The sequence below is a fragment of the Terrapene carolina genome, unplaced genomic scaffold (assembly GCF_002925995.2).
Source record: "Terrapene carolina triunguis isolate 2854851 unplaced genomic scaffold, T_m_triunguis-2.0 Scaffold84, whole genome shotgun sequence".
Taxonomy (NCBI): Eukaryota; Metazoa; Chordata; order Testudines; family Emydidae; genus Terrapene; species Terrapene triunguis.
Window position 1 is genome coordinate 30,906,783 of NW_020664435.1, and position 23,486 is coordinate 30,930,268.

Here is a 23,486-nt window from a genome sequence, read left to right on the forward strand (position 1 = left end):
CCCATTAACTTCAGGGAGAGTTGAGAATGCTTAGCACCATGAGTAGCTCAGCACCTTGCACAACTGAGCCCTCTGAACACAAAGACAGGGATTGTTCCTCACCTCAGCACAGGGGCTTAAGTGAGGTGGGGAAGGGCTCCTTGCAACCATTCCCTCCCACACAAGGCAGGGCACAACCTAGCCCAATATTTGAGAGATTTATTTGTGTCTGCCTAAGTGCTATCTAAACTTAATATTTTTATAACCACTTGTATAGGTGCAAATATTTGCTGTTGGAAATTATTGCACATGGAAGGAGAGCAGAAGTGGGGTTGCCTTGGTTTGCGGCTGATTAGACTTGCACAGTGAGCCTTGGATAAAATCCAGATTGTATATGAGCATTAATTTAAGATGTAGTAAATTAATGCAGAACACATATTGACTGGCAGCTAGCTTGGCAGTCTGAGTAAGATTCACACTTTGGACAGAAGATTCTTTGTTAGAATATACCTCATAAACACCCCTCCAAGACTTCACACACACGTAGCTCAGAAAGGGATTTAAAAAAATTCTCAGGGAATAAGGCCATCCCAAAATAAGCATTATTCTGTAATATTTTAAGGGAAATACAAAGATAACTGCAGAGCAACAATTGTTCGGAAGCATGCATTTTACAATAGATCTAACTACAATCTTAACTTTTTTATGAATTTTTCGTTTGCCTTTTTGGCTAAGATCCATCGTAAATGGTGTTTAATATCTCATATCACAGTGGACAGCAGAGATCCTACCATCGCAAGGGGATCAGTGGGATGATTTAAGAGGTCTTTTGCATATCTGACTACCAGATTCTTATCTGAAGTTAGCATATGTATCTAGCAGGTCAGTGTTTTTTGACTGTAACTATATATGGCATAAATACCTATATAAATTTTACTCACATTAATTTTTATGAAAGCAGAGTGATTCACACTCTATACCCCATTTATCACACTCCATATTTGCTGTGAATATACCAGGGCAATATTATGACAGAGTCATAGGCAATGAAGATGTTGCGTACTAAGCTAACAGGTGTTCCCACTCCCTGTGTCCTTTGTATACACATATTCAAATCACACAAGGCAGTAGACAGGATAGGGTCTGTTAACTCATTGCTGATTTCCCTGGCAAATAAACCAGCAGCTGCTGGACCAAGCACTGACTTAGCACTGAGAAGAAGGTGATATTTGCATGGGACAGGATGCTTTCATGGAGCCCTTTAGCAACACATTTTGTGACTTACAGTGCAATATATATTTTCTGCTTTTAGGTAAGATACAGTATGTATTATTATGGTTGTTGATTTTTCACTCTGGATATATGGTTCATTTTTATACTTAAAAAAATTAATGGATTTTCTATGTTAAATTGTCAGATTTTTTTTAAATCATCCTAGAAGTTTGTAACCCAATAGTAGATCTGGTTTTAGTAAGAAAAGCAGAAAGTCTGTAAACTATCATACACTAATATTGTACATAATTTGTAAGTAAAACATGGACATTGACTGTGTGAGACATTTTCTAATATTTACTAAGTACTGTACAGTACATTATACTTTCTTTTTAATGTCTGCACCACAAAGATGAAAATAATTAGCTCTCACCAGGACCAATCTTGCAAACCTTTACTAATTTGAGTAAGGACTTACCATGAGTAAAGGTTAGCAGGGTGAGGTCAAGGTTTAGCATGGAAGTTGTTGCTATTATCTGTTCAAAAATATGTTTGGAAAGTGGCTTTATTTTGCTTGACAGTGAAGGTATTATTTTTTTAATCCCTCCATGTAATACTTGATTGTAAATATTTAAAATTGAGACTGCATGATTTAAACATATTTTGGCATGATATTTTGATATGGGAAGTTCCTAACAAAAAAAAAAAAAAAAAATTCCTCCCCTAGTTTGACTTTTTTTGCACCCTTAGGTTTTACACCCTAAAGAATAGGATTCTTTTTTTTCTTCTAATATTCACCATTTAGCATAAGTATGATTTTAGTTTTGGCATAAAAGGAAAATAAAATATTTTTGCTATTAAAGCTGAAGAGGTTTGTAACAACCACTAACAAAAGCTCTAACTTTATCGCTTGGTGAACTGGAGAATGTATTACCATTAATAATAGCTTCCGTTCAGTATCTTGGGTGTTACTTTTATAAGCAGATATTTGTCAACTATGCATTTTGGATAAAATTGGATGTCCAGTGTACTTCCATAAGAGTCTGTTGTGATTAGATATTAGATAAAATTCTACTTTAATCTCTCCAACAATTCTTCTACAGCTTTTTAGAATTAACTTTTGCTTTATTTAGATGTTTATGTAATTCCAGCAGAAGGAATATGTAACATTACAAGAGTATTGTGTCTTCATGTTATCTAAATGTAAAGGATATTTGCTTTACATTGCTTTCCTATATCTTTATGAACTCAATATATTGTAGACTATTTTGCTAGATTTCATCAGTCAGCATTTGGAGTGAAGGAGAGTTTGTGTCAGGTCTGCAGATTTGTACCCACAAAGTTCTGCTCTCCCAGTACCATGGCGCCACTAAAATTAAGATTATTGGTTTGAGTTTTTTTAAATAACACCCATATTTTAAGTGAATACAAAAAGCTGATATTTCTTATTTGCTGTTCTATCTGTATTAATCTTGGTTAGACCCCTTGACTAAAACCCTACAGAAGATCAAACTTTACTTTTATATTAGCATTTAAATATAATGCTTTGCAGCAGACACATACATCAAGAAGCTTACCATACATTCTCAGATACAGATCTTTATAAGCTTCCTCATATGTTAATTGCCTTTTTTATCAGTACAAGGGTCAAATTTTCCTGTCCTGGAGGCCATGATCTGAAGCCCACTGAATACCATGTCAGCCTTTCCAATTACTTTAGTGGGCTTTGGCTCAAATACTAGTCAAGCCAAACTCCCATGGAAGTCAATAGACATCTTGCTCAGATAAGGACTGCAGAATTTGGCCCTATAAACAAAATGTGTAAACAATGTGCTCTCGCTCTCTCTGACCCAAATGACCAAGCATTTGGATGTTTTTCTAAAATATATGTGCTCAGAATTATTTTGGGGGAAGTTCTATGGCTTGTGCTGTACACAAGGTCATAGTAGATTAGGGATCGGCAACCTTTGGCACATGGCCCATCAGGGAAATCCGCTGGCTGGCCGGGACGGTTTGTTTACCTGAAGCGTCTGCAGGTTCGGTGAACTGCGGCCAGTGGGAGCTACGATCGGCTGAACCTGCGGATGCTGCAGGTAAACAAACCGTCCCGGCCCGCCAGCGGATTTACCTGACAAACCGTGCGCCAAAGGTTGCCAATCCCTGTACTAGATCATAATGGTCTCTTCTGGTCTCAGAATCTATGGATTTATGAAAGTATGTGAACTCCTGGCACCATAAATACTAGGGGTCTGACACTCCACTGCTTTGCACCATGTAAATGCATTTACATCTTTGCAGAATGGGTGTAAAAATGATCAATTGAGAATTGGTAGCCTTTTACTCACACTTTGCACAGGGATAGATGACTACACAGAATGCAAAGCAGTGGAGAAACAGACCTAGCTTTTTTTATGATGATAAAGTGATGAGTGCTTTAGAATCCAGAGAACAATGAAACCTCACTAGGTAGGTTTCAGTTTATGCAGTCAACTCAGAATATGAAGTCATGGTTTTTATTTAAACTAAAGCTGCATACTTTGTTTTCTGTCAACAATGATTCTGTTGTGCTTGCTAATACTTTGAAGAGTGATATGGAAGCAAAACATAGATTGCTTTGAGTTCCAGCTGGAGGTCACTTTGGTAAAACCGAACGTGTTTATAGTCAATACAGGAAAACTGGTTTTAAGAGGTCTGTGTTGCTGGAAAAATGCATGCATTATTTAGCAAGCTATACATAGCAACATGTTTAAGTTTGGAATATTCTTGATTAGTGCATGAGATAAAATTTTGTGGCTCTGTAGAACAAGGACATTTTTAAAATATTGCCTTTTATGCCTAAATTTTATGATGCATTCAAGGAGTTTCATAAAAATATCTTCCATATCACGGGCAGGAGCAAAATTAAAACTTGTGCATGCTAGTGACTGATTAAACAGACAACCAAGATTTTCAAAAATGATTACTTAAAGTCAGGCTTTAAGTCAGTTTTAGGTGTCTATGGATATAGCTACGCAGTAACTGGGACATGTAATTCCCAGCTCAGGTAGACATACATGGGCTAGCTCTGCTCAAGCTAGCACCTAAAAATAGCAGTATTGCCATGGCAGCACAAGTGGTGATTTGGGCTAGCCACCTGAATACAAGCCTGTCCGACCCCCTCAAGGTACGTACATGGGTGGTTAGCCTGAGCCATCATCTGTGCTGCCACGGTCATACTGTTGTTTATAAGTGCTCACTCAAGCAAAGATAGCATGTGTGTGTCTACCCACGCTGGGAATTACACCACCCAGCTGCCGTATAAATGTACCCTATAAAATAAGTTGCCTGATTTTTAAAAATGCCAAGTATCCAGCAATCCAATTGACTTTAACAGGAGCTATTCGGAGCTTCAACACTTTTGAAACTCAGGCCATCTATTTAAGCACCACTTAACAACTTCAGGGATTTAGACGCCTGAACTTAAGCAATTTTTTTTAATTTTGGCCAACTTCCATATTTAGTACTGTAACTCCAAGCCCCTGGAGAACCATTTTTCCACAATGGAGGTATTTCACCGATCAAACATACCATCATTATTGTGAACAATAGTATATTATTCCTGGGATTCACCTAATATAAGTGATGAGTAAGCATCAAATTGACTTAGGAACTGAATTCCCCTTGGCTTTTAATGGAATTTAGGTTCCTACACCAACAACACCATCACAGGACCTAACCAGATCAGCTACAACATCACCGGTTCATTCACCTGCACGTCCACCAATGTTATATATGCCATCATGTGCCAGCAATGCCCCTCTGCTATGTACATTGGCCAAACTGGACAGTCACTACGTAAAAGGATAAATGGACACAAGTCAGATATCAGGAATGGCAATATACAAAAACCTGTAGGAGAACACTTCAACCTCCCTGGCCACACAATAGCAGATGTAAAGGTAGCCATCTTACAGCAAAAAAACTTCAGGACCAGACTCCAAAGAGAAACTGCTGAGCTCCAGTTAATTTGCAAATTTGACACCATCAGATCAGGATTAAACAAAGACTGTGAATGGCTAGCCAACTACAGAAGCAGTTTCTCCTCCCTTGGTGTTCACACTTCAACTGCTAGCAGAGGACCTCACCCTCCCTGATTGAACTAACCTCGTTATCTCCAGACTGATTCTTGCCAGCATATTTATACCTGCCCCTGGAAATTTCCATTACATGCATCCGATGAAGTGGGCATTCACCCACGAAAGCTTATGCTCCAATACATCTGTTAGTCTTAAAGGTGCCACAGGACTCTCTGTTGCTAAATTACTTAGGCATTTTTGGAAGTTTTGCCTATCTTCAACAAAAGGTCAAACAAAATGTCACTTGAACCCTTGGGAACATGTTAACTGCAGACTTAATGGGACTTTTGCCTGATGGGAACATCAATAAGAAATGAATAAAGATTTGGTCCGTTGACTTCAATTCAACATAATATTGAGTAGCTCTTTGAATATGACAGGGTAACATCAATGTAAAGTTAGACCATAATAAGATTCTGTTGCTTTAATTTAATTAGAAGTATAAATGTTTGAAATGGCTCTAATATTTCAGACTGTATTCTGATGAAGTGTTGATCTCTATTTTTCCAGAGCCAAGAATCACCCAGCATTGCTCCCATAAAACATTAATCTTTGGCAAAACAACTTGCCTGATAACTTCTTCAATCCTCACTTCCCTATGATCATACACAAGTTCCCACACACTGATAACACCTGATCAAATCATCAGAGCATACTTTGAGAGAACAGTAAAGTTTGCAGTTAGCCTGTGAGAGCCCCACCCTAGCAGACTATCTCCCAGCAGCCATTGTCTTAAAAGTGAAAACAAATGTAATTTCCTTAATCTCCTCTCTCCTTTGCTAACTGGTATTCCTCAACTGTGGCTCAGTGTTCTGACAAGCTGATGTAAGGAACCACTTTTCTCCATGAATTAACTGTGGACAAGTTAAAGATCATGTGTTATCTCTGTTCCTGCCTCTCTTTGTACTCCAATATACTAATAGGATTTTTCACCCAGAAGTCTCTTATTTTCCTTTGTTCTACATAAAAAGTCTTTGTAACCCAGTTGTGGGGATGGCCTTTGGAGTGATCTTCCACTTCTCAGGGTAAACACACACCTCCCACCCAGTTGTGGGGATGAATAGTCTGGGGAGTGGAGACGGGGATTGGCTAGGTGAGGGGAATGGAATGGGGACAAGGAGCCAGGGTGAGAAAGAAACAGGACTGGGACAGCAACTGGTTGGAAGGAAAGGGGCAGAAGGGATCACACTCGAGGGAAATGGGCAGTAGAGTCTGTTTCCCCTAGAGCACACTCCCCTCCAGAGCCAGGAATGGAAGCCAAGATTCCTGAGTTCCACCATTCCTCTGCAGTTAGCCAATTTCTGTGAAACCCACTGGCAAAGCGTCTCATCACCTCTGGTGCTGATCCACAGAGAGGATAACAACCTACTACTGCTATCAGTTACTCCTTTAGTTCAAGTGGCAGAGGTGGATGCATAGCTCTATGGTGGATCTAAACGTTTCAACCCTGCTGATTACTACATGAGTGTCCCATGGGGTGTCCTTCTTTGGTGAAGGCCACCCAAATACCCTGAGAGAACCCGCTTCAATACAGATATAAAATCCCCTCTGACCACACACCCCTAGTTGTCACCTAGCACCCCACCATGGAATCATATGGGTTATCACCAAACAACTACAACCCATACTTGATGGGGATCTCATCCTGAATGAAATCTTTCCTGAACCCCTGCTTCTGGCCTTCAACCAACCTCTCCAAGCCCATCATCAGAGGCACGCTCCCTATAGATCAGGGCACACCAACTCAAAGTGGCGCCAGATGCTGTCAGAACAACAGAGGCAAAACCTGCAGACATATCTTCACTGCTACAATGATCAACACCCCCTCCCAACACATCTTTCAAGATCCATGGGTCCTACACATACCTATCACAACATGTGATGTACCTCATCCAGTGCACTAAATGCCCCAATAGCAACTATCTGGGTGAAGCCAGACAATCACTAAACTCTCAAATGAACTCAAACAGGAAAATTATAAAAGACAAAAATACCACATCATTGTTCAAAAAACAATCACTCTCTATCTGACTTATCATCCTCATCGTCAAAGGAAACCTGCACAACACTTTGAAAAGATAAGCTTGGGAACTTATTTCCATAACTTTGCTAGAAACTAAAAGTCATGGACTGAATCGAGACACTGGATTTATGGTTTATTACAACAATCTATAACCTGCTAACAGCCCCTCTCAGCTGCTCCCTCCCCACCCCACTTCCTTTCCTCCCTATGACTGGAGGAAACCACTTGACCTTGAATCATCCCTTGAAATATATGTTAACTACTCATACGAAACAATCTTTTCAAATCTTGTATTTACCAGTGACACTTTGAGTTAGGCCAGGTCTACACTACAGACCTATATCAGTATAACTATGTCACTCAGGGATGTGAAAAATCCACACCCCTGAGCGATATAGTTATACCAACCTTAACCCCCCCATGTAGACAATGCTACGTCGACAGCAGAGCTTCTCCCGTCAACATAGCTACCACCTCTCACAGAGGTGAATTAACTACACCCACAGGAGAGCTCTCTCCCGTCAGCATAAGAGCATCTTCACTTAAGCACCGATGCAGCATTTTAAGCGTAGACCTGCCCTTAGTTTCCCAGACTTGAAGAAGAGCACTGCATAAGCTCAAAAGCTTGTCTCTCTCACCAAAAGAACTTGGTCCAATAAAAGATATTGTCTCACCCACTTTGTCTCACAAATATTTGGAACATTTTCAACAAAGGAAATTATTACAAACACAATAACCTTAGAACTCCATTTCTAAGTTTTGTCAAACTTTTAAAAAATATCCTAGCCTATTAGACGAGAAGTGACATCTAACTTAAAGCAAATCAGTTTTATTTTGTGTAAGATAGGAGAAATGGTTTGAAAATCAAGCTATAAAATCTGATCCGACTCCAGCTGAAGTCGATACCAATCTTTCTATTTGCATCAGTGGGAGTTGGATCAGGACCATTTTGAGAACACAACGACCACAGCTCCATAAGAGTTTCCATTTAGAATTTCCAGTGTTCCTAGTTTTGTTTTCTTTCCATTTTTATGCAGGTATTTGTTCTGCGCTAAGGCTGACGGTACCATCACATACTATACATGGCATTGAAGGACAACCACTCCATCTTACAGTTGACTACAATTTCAACACTACAGCTTCTGAAATCCAGATAATATGGCTATTTGAGAAACCTCAGAGTATCCCCAAATATTTACTCGGCTCTGTGAATCAGTCAGTAGTACCCGACCTGGAATATAAACACAAGTTTACCCTCATACCACCCAATGCATCTTTGATGATCAATCCATTACATGTTACTGATGAAGGCAATTACATCGTAAAAGTCAATGTCCATGGAAGTGGGACAATATCAGCCAATCAAAAGATTCAAGTCACTGTTGATGGTAAGTCAATAAAATACTGTATTTTAGTGCTGCAAATAAAATTACAACTTTTGTGAAGTTTCTAATCACCTGGAATCCAGCTATAGTTCTGTGTGATTCAGTCTGGCTGTGCATGAATAAATCAACTCACTGAAGTAATTTTATGCTTATTTTCAAAACCTCAATGGTTAATTATTCAACAAAATTTTTTTATTATTGATTGGTGCCTTATTAATCCTGGGAGTATATTAAACTGGGTTTGTAGGCATCTTATAACGACTATGAAATTAAATGGACTATAGTGATCTCAGGAAATAATCTGTTTTCATAACGCCCAGTTCTGCCGCACTTACTCACCTTGAGGCTGCATTCACTTTTGCATGAGCTTTTTTCTGTACCTGGAAACCTGACTTAGAGGAAATTCTGGAGGCAGCTGCCTGCTCAGGATTTCATGCCGTCTAGAGGCTGGAGGGTGGTAGGCAGGTGGCCCCAAACCCAACAGAGAAGATAATAAGGTTTGGGGGGAAAGTTTGGCCCTAAATAGAGGCTCATGTGGTTCACTTTCATCAAGTGGTTCATTTTCTCTAGATCAATAGGTAGATGTGAATATGGATCTGTTATTCTCCTACAAATGTATCTTCCATTCATGTGAGTGGGAGTTATACATGCACAGAGAAAGAAGAGCAGGGAATGGAAAAATGCATGCAGCATGAACTTGATTAATTCTTCTATCTAATTAAAATGGAATATTTGTTTCCAGCCATTGTGTCATAACCTCAGCTAGTGTAAGTCATCCTAGCTCTAGTGAAGTTACTGGAAGTAGGCCCATTTGGACCAGCTAAGGATATGACCCTTTGTTTTTCATTTTTAGCAGCATAACATTTGAAATCTAAGTACTTTCTTAAAAGGGTGATGAATGCCATTTATATCACCTGGGCAGTAAATGACATATTCTCCTAATATAAATGGCAAATCTTGTTTATAACTGTTCATATCCGTTTAACTTACAGTTCCTGTCACAAAGCCAGCTGTACAAATTGAACCTTCTTCGGGAGTAGTGGAGTATGTGGGGAACATGACATTAACCTGTACTGTTGGAAAAGGTACAAGGATAGGTTACCAGTGGATGAAAAATGGGAAACCTATGCACGCCAGTTCTAGTTACACCTTTTCCCCAAACAATGACACACTTTTAATTGTCCCTGTCATGAAAGAAGACATTGGGAATTACAGCTGTTTTGCAACCAATCCTGTGAGTGCGATGGAAAGTGAGATAATTGCACCAACTATATTTTGTGAGTATATAAAATATTCATGCATACTTTTGTCTAAATGAGCTTCCCAGAGAGAGAATCTCTGACAATGGAATGGGCACAAAGCAGTTGATTCAAGTTTATATTTTGGCTTTCACTCACAGTAGATTGGTCTTTAACAGTCCATCTATACCCTCTCCATGATAATATAATGTAGAACTTGTTAATCTTTATGTAGTTGTTAAAGATCAGCTTGACCTGCAGAATTTAGGTTGGGATTTCGAAGTGTAGAGTTCTTCAAATTGATGGTTTTTGTTCAGCCCATTATAATCAGAGGGGCTGGCCACAACATTTAGACATAGATCCAAGTTCAGTTTTCTAGCTCCCACAAACTTCATGGGTGTTTGGATCTCAGGTTTTGGTTCAAGACCATCTCTAATAGTTATCATCACCTTTTACTATGTCTATAGCATTATTGGTGCGCATGGTGCTTCACAAGCATATGTAAAAAAAATCAAGAGACTTGATTCTGATTTAACTTACATTACTTACACACTGATGTAACTCCACTGACTTTAAAGGCATAACTCCTGATTTACACTGGTGTAAATCAGGGATCAGCAACCTTTGCCACACTGCCCATCTGGGAAATCTGCTGGCGGGCTGGGACGGTTTGTTTACCTGCAGCGTCCACAGGTTTGGCCAATCGCAGCTTCCACTGGCCGCGGTTCGCCGTTCCAGGTCATGGGGGCTGCGGGAAACGGCGTGGGCCAAGGGATGTGCTGGCCGCCACTTCCCGCAGCCCCCATTGGCCTGGAACGGTGAACCGTAGCCAGTGGGAGCTGCGATCGGCTGAACCTGTAGACGCTGCAGGTAAACAAACCATCCCGGCCCACCAGCACATTTCCCTGACAGGCTGTGTGCCAAAGGTTGCCGATCTCTGGTCTATATGCACCATATGCCATTGCTGCGGGGGAGTTACTGTGTGATAAAAAAGGTCACTCACAGTAAATACCTGCCATCTGCTCAGAAACTAGATGGATAACAGTCTCATGGTGATATGAGCAATTGGAAGTGTTCCCACAGAGTAGTAAATTGTTACTAAGAACAGGTGATTTATTATTTTACAAGTCATTTAGTAAACAGGCTTCACTGAAACATGAGACTCATTTCTGCTGAGAACGATAGTGGAAACGAGAAGTGGAGAATGTAGGATCCCAGGAAGGAATTATTTTACTGTTGCACTCAGAATCAAAAAGATTCTTTATTTTGTTCATCCCTATTCATTAGCATTATTTGATTTGTCTGTTAATTGTAATAATAATACATCACAAAGCACTTAGCAGTTAAATAGCTTCATTCAGAAATAAATAAATACAAGACTGGGAGAGAATTTATTAGTCTGGTGGTGTGGCTGCTGCAGCAGAAACTGCTGTACTATGTGGGAGATCTGAGTTCAGGAGATAAATTGGTAGAGCCCTGCAAATTTGCAGATATCCGCTTTATATCCAAAGATCTCCGCAGACCATGTCTGCGGATCGGATGTGGATACCAATTTTGTATCTGCGCAGGGCTCTATAAATTGAGATTTCCTTCTTCTGGGCTTGTGAGAAACTAATAGAACACATTTAGACCTAGACAGAAGTTTCTGATTCCTCTGCTTCTGACAATCTCCAAATGGAGCAAGGGGGATAAGGGCCTTTAAATGGAAACTACGTTTGGGAGAATTTAAAGCCCAAGACAGTGAAAGTAATGGGTTGGGTCAGAACTACTGAATGGTTTCAAAAAGCAAAAAAGCAAGTTAATTCGTAAAATTAGTAGATTTTGAATGTTTTGCTTTGCATTTAAAAAAGAAGTTGTCTTTGAGCCTGACCCAATAACAAAAAAAACCTCCATGGTCTTCTGATCCCTGAAAAGGTGCCTATGCTGGTTTCCTGGAAAACTCCCCTTGCCCAGGGGAAAGCTCACTAAGAATGGAAACCCAGGAACTAAAAGGTGATCACAGCAAAAGTCAGGGGGATGAGAGGAAGGTTAACATGTGCTTTAAGGATCATTTATGAAAAACAATTGTCTGAAGTTATGTAAGACACACCATGCTATGTCTTACTAAGGGGAGGATAGTTCTGTAAGCAAGTATTGTGTGGTAAGTACCAATATACATGTTTACATAGGTATATTTCAGTGCAATTTTACTGATCTTTATGTGTAAACAGAGATAAGTTATGCCAGTAACCTTGGCATTTAAGTATAAAGGGTCCAATTCACCCTTGTACGGACAGCCAGAAGAAGGCCTACTGCTTCATTACACTACATTACCTATGCTGCTTCAGTCCCACTAAAGTTTTTTTGAGGGCTTTAAACATTGCATAGGCCTTGTGCTGAGTATCTGGGTGAATTTCATCCAAACAGATCAATATTACGTGGGTGTTTTCTGTGATAAGACTGGTACAAATCTATCTACATAAGGACAGATTAAATTAATTGGAAGCCTTTTAATCAGAATAATTGAACGTAATGGCAGCCATTTGAAAGGTTAAGTCTATACTTATCCTTGGAATTTTTAAGAGTTATTCTTTGATTTTAATTTTCTCCATTATGATAATTTTTGTTGTTCATATTAATGCAGATGGACCTTATGGACTTACAGTTAATTCAGATAAAGGGCTGAAAGTAGGGGAGGTGTTTACGGTTGACATAGGAGAAGCTATCCTATTCGATTGCTCAGCCGACTCAAATCCACCAAATACTTACTCCTGGATCCGAAGGGCTGACAATACTACACACGTTATCAAATATGGACCCCATCTGGAAGTTCTATCTGAAAAAGTGGCCCAGACAACAGTAGATTATATGTGCTGTGCTTACAACAATGTGACTGGAAAACGGGACGAAACTCATTTCACAGTGATCATTACTTCTGTAGGTAAGAACATAAAATGTATAACATAACAACATGCTGATCTAGTATAACACATAAACACAGTACCAACCTAAGGGGAACCAAGCAACTGGAGTGCAAGCCAGGTGACAAACCAGAACACTGTCTTGATATTTTGAACTTCCCTGTCCTCAGCAAGAGGGTAGAGACCAGGGGTGAAATCTTGGCAATAGTAATAGAATAGTAATAGCAATAGAAAAGTCAAAGGGAGTTTTGCTACTCACTTCAATAAGGCCAGGATTTCACCACAGTTGCGTCTTGTAATGGACTTGGTCCTTTGAGTAGAAATGCCACTGCTCTCTACCATAATAACCAATTCATGAAGCAGAATAAATACCCATTTTTTTTACCATCTCTGCTTGAGTGTGTTCAGTATAAGAAAGGAAGCTATATTGGGAGAAAGTGGCACAAAAATACAGTGAGCTCTAAGGCTGGACTGCTAGCTTTGCACTGCCACGTGGATTCTATTCCAAAGCCCACTTTCCCACTCCCTCTCTTAGCAGGGGCGGTGAGTGCTCTGCAGGCGGTATGACCAGCACATGGTATGGAGAAGGTGATGCCTCTAGTCATTCATCAATGGCTGGAATGGCCAATTAGGGACCAACAAACATGGGCATCAAAAGGGCCTCTGGGACTTGGTAGAACAGACGTCTTAGTCTAGTGTGTGATGGTAATACAAGCTATCTTTGCAGAAACACAAAGGTGTTGGTGAATCAATGGTTTCATTACAAGATACATATGGAAGTTTTTTTCCCCATGTGTTCTTATGTAGATTTATTGCTAAGTACTGACGCATGGAGTTTCTCCTTTACTTTCAATACGTGATAGATTTAGGTCTTATATAATACTATGCCAAAATTAAATGACTGCAAAGCAATTTTTTGTCAGAGAATCCCAATGAAAAGCAACTGTAAATGGTACGATGCTGCTGAAGTCTGAAATCTCCTTATCTACTGCCTTTCATTACTAATTAGAAAACATTTTCTGGGTGGTTAATAATTTAATTACTAAGGAACAATAGTTTTTTTTTCAGAAATGTGGCCATATTACTAATGTACAGCAAGATGTCAGACTGTTGCCTTTTAGAAAGTTTCACAAACCTGTTTTGCTGGTACCAGACAAGAGCTCATACATTTATTATTAAGATAAACAAGGACAGCAGGTGTCTATTGTTCAGATGGATTTAATGTAATCTTCACAAATGAAAGCTCCATGCTTTCAAACACCCTGGCAGAAAACAGGTTACAATTTTTCAGCGGTAATAATACAGTTTAAAATAAAACAATGTGGTGACTAGAAGGGGGGAAATGCAAACAGAGCTATGGTGTTTCCTTAGGAATACAAATGGCATTTTTCCTGAAAGTGAAAGTAACCAGGACTTCTGCAGTATCTGTGTGTATAAATAAACATACTCACAATCATGAGCAACAATTTTGAGATTTGTTTTTGAAGCCTGATAAAAAGCAAAGTCCACATGGTGCATATTCTTTGTTTAGTTGTACTTTAAAAAATGCAGATCTCCTTTGTTAAATTATCTCATGGGATTTTAAACCAGTTTGGAGATAATCAGCTTTTTCCATTTTATACCATTCTTCCTGTTTCTGAAGATTTATTCCAGTAATACTAAACCCTGGATCCCATGCTGCACTCCTTAATTCAGGTAAAATTCTCTTTAACCTCAGTGGGAATTCTGCCTGAGTGTGGCCTCAAAGATATGCACACCCAGTGAACTTCTCCCTGCGGACTAAACTCTGAAGTCTTAATGGTAATTTTACCTGATTAATGATTACTCTGCAAGGAAGATATTCTGTGTCTCCACTCCCCCACTACCCAAAATAGAGAGCCTGTGCAAATGTAACCCACACACCTTCTAGGTGTGGTGTTCTGTCACATCTAGTGGCACTGGGACCACTTAAAGAGAGAGAAAATGAAGCTGCTCTATAGTCTTAGCTAACAGTCAGTTGGCTTTTAGCTAACGTGGTAGAGTCTCGTGCACTAAGCTCCAGAAGTCCCTAGTTTGATCCTGCCCGCCGACAGACCACAAAGCCTTACACAACACTTAAACCTCAGTAGTTAAGGCATTTATACAGAATTTAGATGTTTCAGAAGATCTTCAGCAGCTTCTCTGCACCTAGGGCTGAAATTCACCTATAGAGTTTTGTACACATATGTCCAACTAAAACTAAAAAGAGAACAGTTATAAACAGTTCATCCAATCAACTAAAGTGATCTACTTTAGCCAAGAAGTGTTAGAGAGTTGGATTTTAAAATAAAGGTATCTATCTAATTATGGACATGATTCTGCAAGGTGCTGAGCACTAATTGCAAGACTACTTTGTAGGACTGAAACAAGTTGGAATAATGTTAAATTTATGTTAACCACATAGTTGTTTTCTATACAGTTTTTAGTGATGCCTTGTAGAAATGAATTTTATTTGGCTATAAAAATGAAGTTACTCTTTTAAAGGATCCTTTAAAGATTCATCTGTTTCCCCAGGCTTCTGGGCAAGGGAGAGCTTTGACTGGGAAAGAGGGGATTGATAGGGTGGAACTTTTTCTGGCTGGAATTGTGAAGGTTTGTTGCACCTTTGGATTAATGCTCATATATTTAACCTTGTAACTGACAAAGGGTGAAATGCGGTCCTGTACAGAAGACCAGCCCCAGGCCAATGTAACACTTGAAGTGGATTTACATGGTGCATAGATCTTGTGTTGCCCATCTACATGGGAATGGATGAATTTCACCCCTAAGCAGTATGAAAAGTTCAGGTAGAAACACATGTAAATAAATATTACAAATGTAAAGTTTCCATTATAGGGAAAACTGGTAGTGACCAGCTTGTAGTGCCACTTTGTGTTTATGCATTATGGTATTGTCTTTAATTACATGAGCACATGCTACTTTTTCTACATGACCCCTGCCACACGTAGGGCACAAGGGGAAAGAAACAAGGTGGTATGCACAACCATAAATCTGGCAGTTCTCAACTTTCAAGTGCTTAACTCTGAAACCTAAATTTGGTTCTTTTAACATAATTTTTGTTTGACATACACACACACACACACACACATACACATATACAGTATCTGGTCATGATGTGCAGATAAGTCTCATTGGAAAGAGTTTGCTTTAGTGTGACTCAGCAACAGATATAAGCAAAGGAAGCAAAGATCAGCAGTAGCAGTTTGTGTGAAAATCTGATCAACAAACCTATCAATGATCTATAAATCCCAAAAATGAAGCACAGAGAGATAAAGTGACATACCTATGGCTACATAGTGGTAGAGTTGGGAATTAAACATCTCTCTCTTCACTTCCAGCCCAAGGACCAATCTGCTGTACCTTCAGCATGTAATAAGCTAAAGAATTCCCACATCTGTACTAGCAGAAAGGAGACTGCAGCCCTGATACATGTACAAGGCCCTGAAAGCTAGAATTGATCAAATTATGAATTGTGACTACATTATTCAACAAATTTAGCCTATATTTCTGTTCCTGAATAGTTTGCAGACCCATCCTAAAATTACACATATATTCATGATTAACATGGACTCAGAATAGTTCATGCTAACAATTTTTTCCATGTCTCATTTGCAAACTATTGACTTCAACTGTTTGATATTTATTTGTGATATGTGATTAGTCACTTAAATCACATGATGCTGTTTCAAATTCCTGACTGCAAGCTTGGAACTTTTTTAACACTGAAGAATAGCAAATATCACATCTGATAGTGCTACAGTTTATAAAACTGGAGTTTTGTGAACATTTCCACTAATAAACCATCAGTCAACAGAATACTTTTGGATACGTAACCCATTGTTCAGTGTTGAGTGTGTCATAGTGGCCAGCTAGGAAACTTAGTACTTTATCTCAAGCTGTAGCAACATATACCCTCAGCTCTGGAGATCTTGGTTCAGTCCCTAATGATGACTGATATGCTGCATTATTACAATCATATATAATATGACCCCAAAAATATATCTATTAATCATTTTTTCTAATATTTGGCATGACTACTGGGAGCAATGCTGCATCTGTTCCTAATCCACATTGGTTTCACTTCTTCCACAGTCATTCTTTATTTCTGACTGGCACCCTTCAGTCTGGAAACAGTCTGCTAATTACTGTCATTATAATTCTTGACCCTATTAGCAATGCCAAAATGGAACCACTGCACTTTACAAGCTATGGCATATGGTTATAATGTTACTGCATGTAATCAAACACATTTGCCGCTGTGTGATGCCATGGATACCCCATATCTCTTTTATATTTGCACTTGGTGAGATATTTCATTTTATTTATTTAACTAAGAACAGACTTTGAGAGACAAATAACATTTGCACTGGTACCTGGCAAGTTAGCCTTTCATGCGTGAACTGGAAAATATACCCAGCACAAGTAGTGCCAGTGAGTTGCAGTTCTTTTCAGAGGTCTGCGCCAAAAAGGAGACCTAATGAGCTACAGGGAGGGGAAGAACAAGGATTATCTAAAAACTGGATACAAATCTTTTGTATTTAAATGTAATGGGAGTGGAATACTCCATCTCTGAGAACACAACAGATTTTATTTACATGTGGTTTGCTGCAAACAGGAGCATGTGTTGGCTTCCTCAAAGTTAAATCGAAGATGAAGAGTCTTTGGGTACATCTAACCTGTAATTAAACACCTGTGGCTGGCCTATGTCAGCTGACTGGGGTTTGCGGGGCTCAGGCTACAGGGCTGTTTAATTCCAGTGTAGACATTTGGGCTTGGGCTGGAGCCTCAGCTCTGGAACCCTCCCCTGAACCCGAACATCTACACCTCAATTAAACAACCTCATACCCCAAGTCCCACAAGCTCAAGTCAGCTGACACAGGCCAGTCGTGGGTGTTTAATTGCTGTGTAAACATATCCTTAACACGCAAACCTATTGAAACACAGTCATGGAAACCAAGGCAAGGAAATTAAATTATGACTCCCACTATATCTAGGCACTACAGTATGTGTGCCATTCTGTATACGCAGTATGCGGCTCCAGCACATAGGCCCACCATGGTGCTGAGATGGCTTTAACACAGCACTTACTAACAGTCAGAATGTTCTGTTAATATAGTATTGTTGATTCTTTAACTGGAGTACAAAATGAAATGTTTCCATTGTAAAAACAATCATATCACACATCCAGTAAGAACATTGTTACATGAGAAAGTATCCTATGAGTCATGACCAGGCAGAATTGCAGCCCTGGAGCTCCAGGGAACAAAGAAACTGCTCCCTTTTTTTTCCCCCATGGGGGAAATCAGTGCCCCAAAGTGGGTGAGGAAGAGGCAGGGCCCGTACACTGGCACACACAAGGCCAAAAAACTAAATTACCAACAAAAATTCCCCTGATGGTTTTGATTTCAGTGCCGTGACTGAAATGAGGAAGTCCATAGTTCTCCGGTTTGGAGACTGAATGGCAAAGTTCAACTCCAGGTCTTTCCAAGCAACATTTCATGCTATACATAAACATAAAATAGCTGCAAAACAAAACGGAAGACATAGTCTATAACAAGAGCTAATGAACGTGGCCACCTTCCAGCTACGCATGAGAGAATGAAACTGCATGGAGAAACACCATTTTATCCTCTTGAAATTAGATCAGATAGCTACAATAAGTCTTTACCATCAGCTTTACCCCCACTTACCTGTTAAATAATAAAACCAGATGTTCAGTCTCTTGACCTGAGACAACTATAAATAACTTTCTCCCTATTTCATGGTGTGTCCAAAACACTTGAACTACTGATTTTCTCTGAATTGTAGATTATAAAGTTACATATGTAACCCAGACTAAGGCAAACCTCTGCCCTGGGCACTGCTCGGTGTTGTACACACAGCATTGTGGCTCTAACTTGCAGGGTGCATACCGCCTGAGTCAGCCAAAGTTCCTCCGAAGCTTCCCTGGTAGCACACACCAGAGGGTAGCTCTGGTACCCTTTAAGAGATTGCAGTGGGCTCACTGCTCCATGCCCATCTAATCTGCTAGCCAGGGCACAGGAGTAGGAGACAGCTAGTGCCAAATGGGATGCTAGTAAGGTTCAGGGACCATGCTTCCTGATGAGATCTTTGCAAGGCCTCTTACCTATGCAGGGCTTAGCCAGAATCTGGCTCTGCATTTCAGAGTTGTGCTTCCTGCTTCAGGAAGTGATTCTGCGATCACTATTGAATAAATGGCTGATAAAAGACAAATCTTAGAAAGAGAAACCCTGCAGAATGGGAATGACAAGACTCCCATTGACTTCAATGGGGACAGGATATCCCCCTGTATGTTTAGGAGAGAACTTGTGTTCCTCAGGGACTGGAGGGTTTGAATTTGGCCTTATGCTCCCATTTTGTTCTTTAGCATTACCTGAGAATGTTTGTGCCTTTCTATAATCTGCCCCAGGCCTAGAAAACATAAACATGATTTTCAGTAGCTGTCAAATTCCAGTCTTGATTTGCAGACACAATAGTTTAATAGTATGTTATTGTCTAATAATATTATTTACTGTATACTACCATAAAGGTAATGATAAAACTCAAACAGTTCATTTTAATTAAAGTATCTCTGTTTAGAAAGTGGTACTAACTCAGGGAGGGAAAGAGAATTTGGCTGTCTTCCAGACCTGATGTATCTGAGTCTTGTACTTGGTGCTTAGATACTATGGTGATGGGCACATAAAAAGTGTATATTTTATCATAACAATTTACATAGGAAGAAGGGTTTTGCGGTTAATGCATAGGATTTGAACTAAGAAAATCTGGTTTCTAGTCCTAACGCCACTATTGATTTCCTGTGTAACCTTGATCAAATGATCTATTCCCTCTGGGGCTCCATCTCCCAGTGCATAGGATAGGACTATTTACATACTTCCTTGTGGAGTTGTGAGGCTAAATTCAAAAATACTTCTGAGATGCACTTTTTTTTGCATTTGGTGCTGTTTGCCATAATGTTCATAGTGGCTTCCACCTAGTTCCTGGTACCATACATGTTTTGGAGTGGTTTCTGAAATGCACATAATTATTGTACCAAGTTGCCATTTCAGGTATGTCTTTGGAAAATGTTGTATTATCTAGTTTACAATAATTCAAGAGTTATCTGTGTGCAAGGTTTGCTGGCCACAAATCGTGTCTGGAGGCTCTTCTTCAGCTAAGATGAAATAACATGTTGTATATAGTGAAGGACTAGCTATGAATCTGTTCTTCTTTGGCACAGGACTGGAGAGGCTTGCCCAGAAAGGAAAATCTTTGTCATCTCTAGCAGTAATAACAGGAATTTCATTATTTTTGATCCTATCTATGTCCCTTCTATTCTTATGGAAAAGATATCAGCCACATAAAGGTAGGTGAAACTTAAACACACTCCAGATGTATTTTCTGGACATTATAACAAAAAGGTTGATTTTCCTTTATCTCTTCTTTTCAGTTATACAACGGCAGCTGCAGAGCAGGTAGTAAAATAAATCATTCGTATGGCTTTGTGTCTTTCCCAAAAAGAGTTTTTTTTGTTTCAGGCTATATTTCTTTTCTTTGCCCATGAGATCAAACTGAAAGTCATGTTTATGTTTTCTAGGCCTGGGGCAGATTACAGAAAGGCACAAACATTCTCAGGTAATGCTAAAGAACAAAATGGGAGCATAAGGCCAAATTCAAACCCTCCAGTCCCTGAGGAACAGGGCTGGGCCTCTTCATAGTGCCATGGGGGAAGAGTATTAGATCATTTCAGTGGTCAGATACATTGGGCATGGGCACGGGCTAGATAGATGGGTGGGATAGCTCAGTGGTTTGAGCATTGGCCTGCTAAACCCACGGTTGTGAGTTCAATCCTTGAGAGGGCCACTTAGGGATCTGGGGCAAAATCAGTACTTGGTCCTGCTAGTGAAGGCAGGGGGCTGGACTTGATGACCTTTCAAAGTCCCTTCCAGTTCTAGGAGATAGGATATCTCCATTAATAATTATATGATATAAATACTAAAATAGATTAGCTAAATTAGATTGAATCTTCCTTCCATGGAGCAGCAACAGAGATGCTTCACTAGCTACATGGGTATTCCCCAGCATAGGGAATTGCTCCTCATAGACCAATGTAGGAAGAATGTGAAGGGGGATGGCCAGAGTATTACTGCTCTCTGGTTATCTTCAACGTTGTAATGGCCCCTTGGATGCAGCCAAGCATAGTTTAAACATCAGTGTGGCTGCTCTAAGTTCTGAGAAATGAGCCAGCCCTAGTAGGGGTGGAACAGTAGAAGACAGCAGAACTTTCACAGTCTCCGCATTCAAAAGTAAGGGGTTCAAAAGTAGGCTGAATGAGTTTGCCCCTCCCTAATGAAGCATTCTTGTTTGCATTTATATTACCTATTAATAATTTATTTATTTTTAATTTTAGGGCATGAAAATGCTACGGATGACTTTGGAATATATGAATTTGTTGCTTTTCCAGACCCCACTGGTGTTCCTACGGTATGCATTTTACCAATAAGTCAGTAGCCAACCAATTAAGGCTCTATTTCATTCCCTAAATGTATGTAGTATTTTCACTAGAATCTCTATGCGGCTTGCTCAAAAGGGCCACAGGAGATGCCTCTTTGGAGATCTTTCAATGGCTTATTCATCAGTACTGTTACTCATTGTGCTTATTTACATCAGTGTTAAGCAGCAGGGACATGCCCAGGTTCAAAGGGGTGCCAAGAAGTTAGTTCTGTTAACCAATCCTACATTTAGGCTACATCTACACTACAGCAGTCACAGCAGCACTGATGCAACTGCACCGCTGTAGTGCTTGTGGTGGAGATGCACTAAGCCAACGGGAGAGAGCTCTCCCATCGGCTTAATATAGCTCTCATCTCTTGCGGAGGCAGGAGTTGTCAGCAGGAGAAGCTCTCCCATGACATAGTGTTGTCTACACCAGCGCTTAGATCAATGAAACTTACATCGCTCAAGGGTGTGGATTATTCACATCCCTGAATGACGTAAATTATACTAAAGTAACCTGTAGTGTAGACAAGGAAAACAATTTTTAACATCAAGTGTCTAGATAATAGTAAGCCACTCCAAAGGTGAAAGCATTAAAGAAGGAGAAAGAGCATCTGTGAGTGCTCATGAAGGTAGGAGGGATGTTAGAACTAGGGTGGGAGTCAGGGGTTTAAGACCCACTTGAGCAAGGTTCTTAACACACAAGTAGACCCACTGATTTCACTTGGATTAGTCATGTCTCATAGTCAGACACATGTTTAAATACCTTATAGAGTCAGGGCCTTAGAGAGTAAAAAAGGAGAGACTGTACACCAGAGACTTAGAATTAGAGGCGGTGGGATGGATTCTGGAACTGGCGCAACTCCACTACCTTCAGTGCAGTCACTCTGGCTTTACACCAGTGTGGCTGAGATCAGTATTTAACCCACTGCAGTCATATTGGTCAGTAGGAAAGGGACACAGAGGTGGAAGATGAATAGTTCAGAATTGGAGTTTGGAAGTATGCAGATTGAGTGAACTCTGTATTGATGAGGGCTGAATCTAGATGTTGTAGATGTGAGAGGTAAGGACAAATTGTTATATGTAACTCATTAACAAATTTAATGTTTTAATACATTCTTTATGCTAGCTCACTGCAGCTCTCCTTGGACTTACGTAGACTGCACACTTCCCTGATTTTCTTAGCTTTATTTTATTTTAATGTATCCTGAATCATTTCCCTGACTACTTTTGTCCTTTGTCCCCAGCTTTTATTCACCAGCTTATTTCTCCCTTTATTATTTGTGGTACAGTAATGTAAAGCACTTTTTATCCTACATGCAATAGGGGCATCCTAAAATTTCTGGGTTTCTAACTGCATTTAAGTCTGTGAAATGCCATATTGTAAGTATGATAAAATTCCCTTCCTCAAAATCAAATTGAAACTAATTAAATTGAGCTATGCAATGTGAACAAAATCCTAAAAGGGAGGACAGGGAGGGGAGGGAAGGTTATTCTATACGTTTAGTTCCTGCTCCAGCTTTTCCCATCTGTACTCATAGCAAAAATATTGCCTGTTACTTTTAGGTTCCAAGTCAATCTGTTTCTGGCTCTGACTTTGTCCAAGGGCAGGATTTACACAGTACAGTTTATGAAGTTATTCAGCATATTCCAGAGCAACAGGAAGATCATCAAGAGTAAGTCCTATATGCACTAATATGGTAACCCAAAGATTTAGAGACAAATCCAGAAGTGATGGGTAAGATGATGTAAATTACATGTTGGTAAATTAGTGAGAGTCTGAGGGAGCACAAGAGAATCTGTTATAAGAAGATATGGCCTGAACTTCATGGAAGTTTGGATTTGAATCCAAGCATCACAGCTAAAACCCTTCTTTTAGTTATGAGGATAAATATGGACAACCACATTTTGATTGCTCTATATTATCGCTACAAGATTTAGAAAACAAAAACTTCTCAAATAAGAGCAGCACAGAAGGAAAATTTCCATTTTGCAAAGCCAGAATTAATATGCCTAGCAGAACTCATGTCCAGGCAGGTTAGTCAGGTTCGAAATGACACTGTTGCAAGCTTTCAAATTCCTAATCTGCAGCCAAGTGATCCTTAAAGCAGTGCATAAAT

General features: G+C 39.7%; 1 protein-coding gene across 1 annotated transcript; it reads left to right on the forward strand.

Annotated features, from left to right (window-relative positions):
• Window positions 1-1,212: 1,212 nt before the first annotated feature.
• On the forward strand, window positions 1,213-23,046 carry HEPACAM2 (HEPACAM family member 2). The gene is made up of 9 exons (XM_024219053.2): window positions 1,213-1,291; window positions 8,367-8,717; window positions 9,707-9,991; window positions 12,576-12,872; window positions 20,111-20,236; window positions 20,321-20,345; window positions 20,468-20,505; window positions 21,281-21,354; window positions 22,933-23,046. Exons 1-9 carry the CDS (start codon window positions 1,213-1,215, stop codon window positions 23,044-23,046), a joined length of 1,389 nt encoding a protein of 462 aa, XP_024074821.2.
• Window positions 23,047-23,486: the final 440 nt, after the last annotated feature.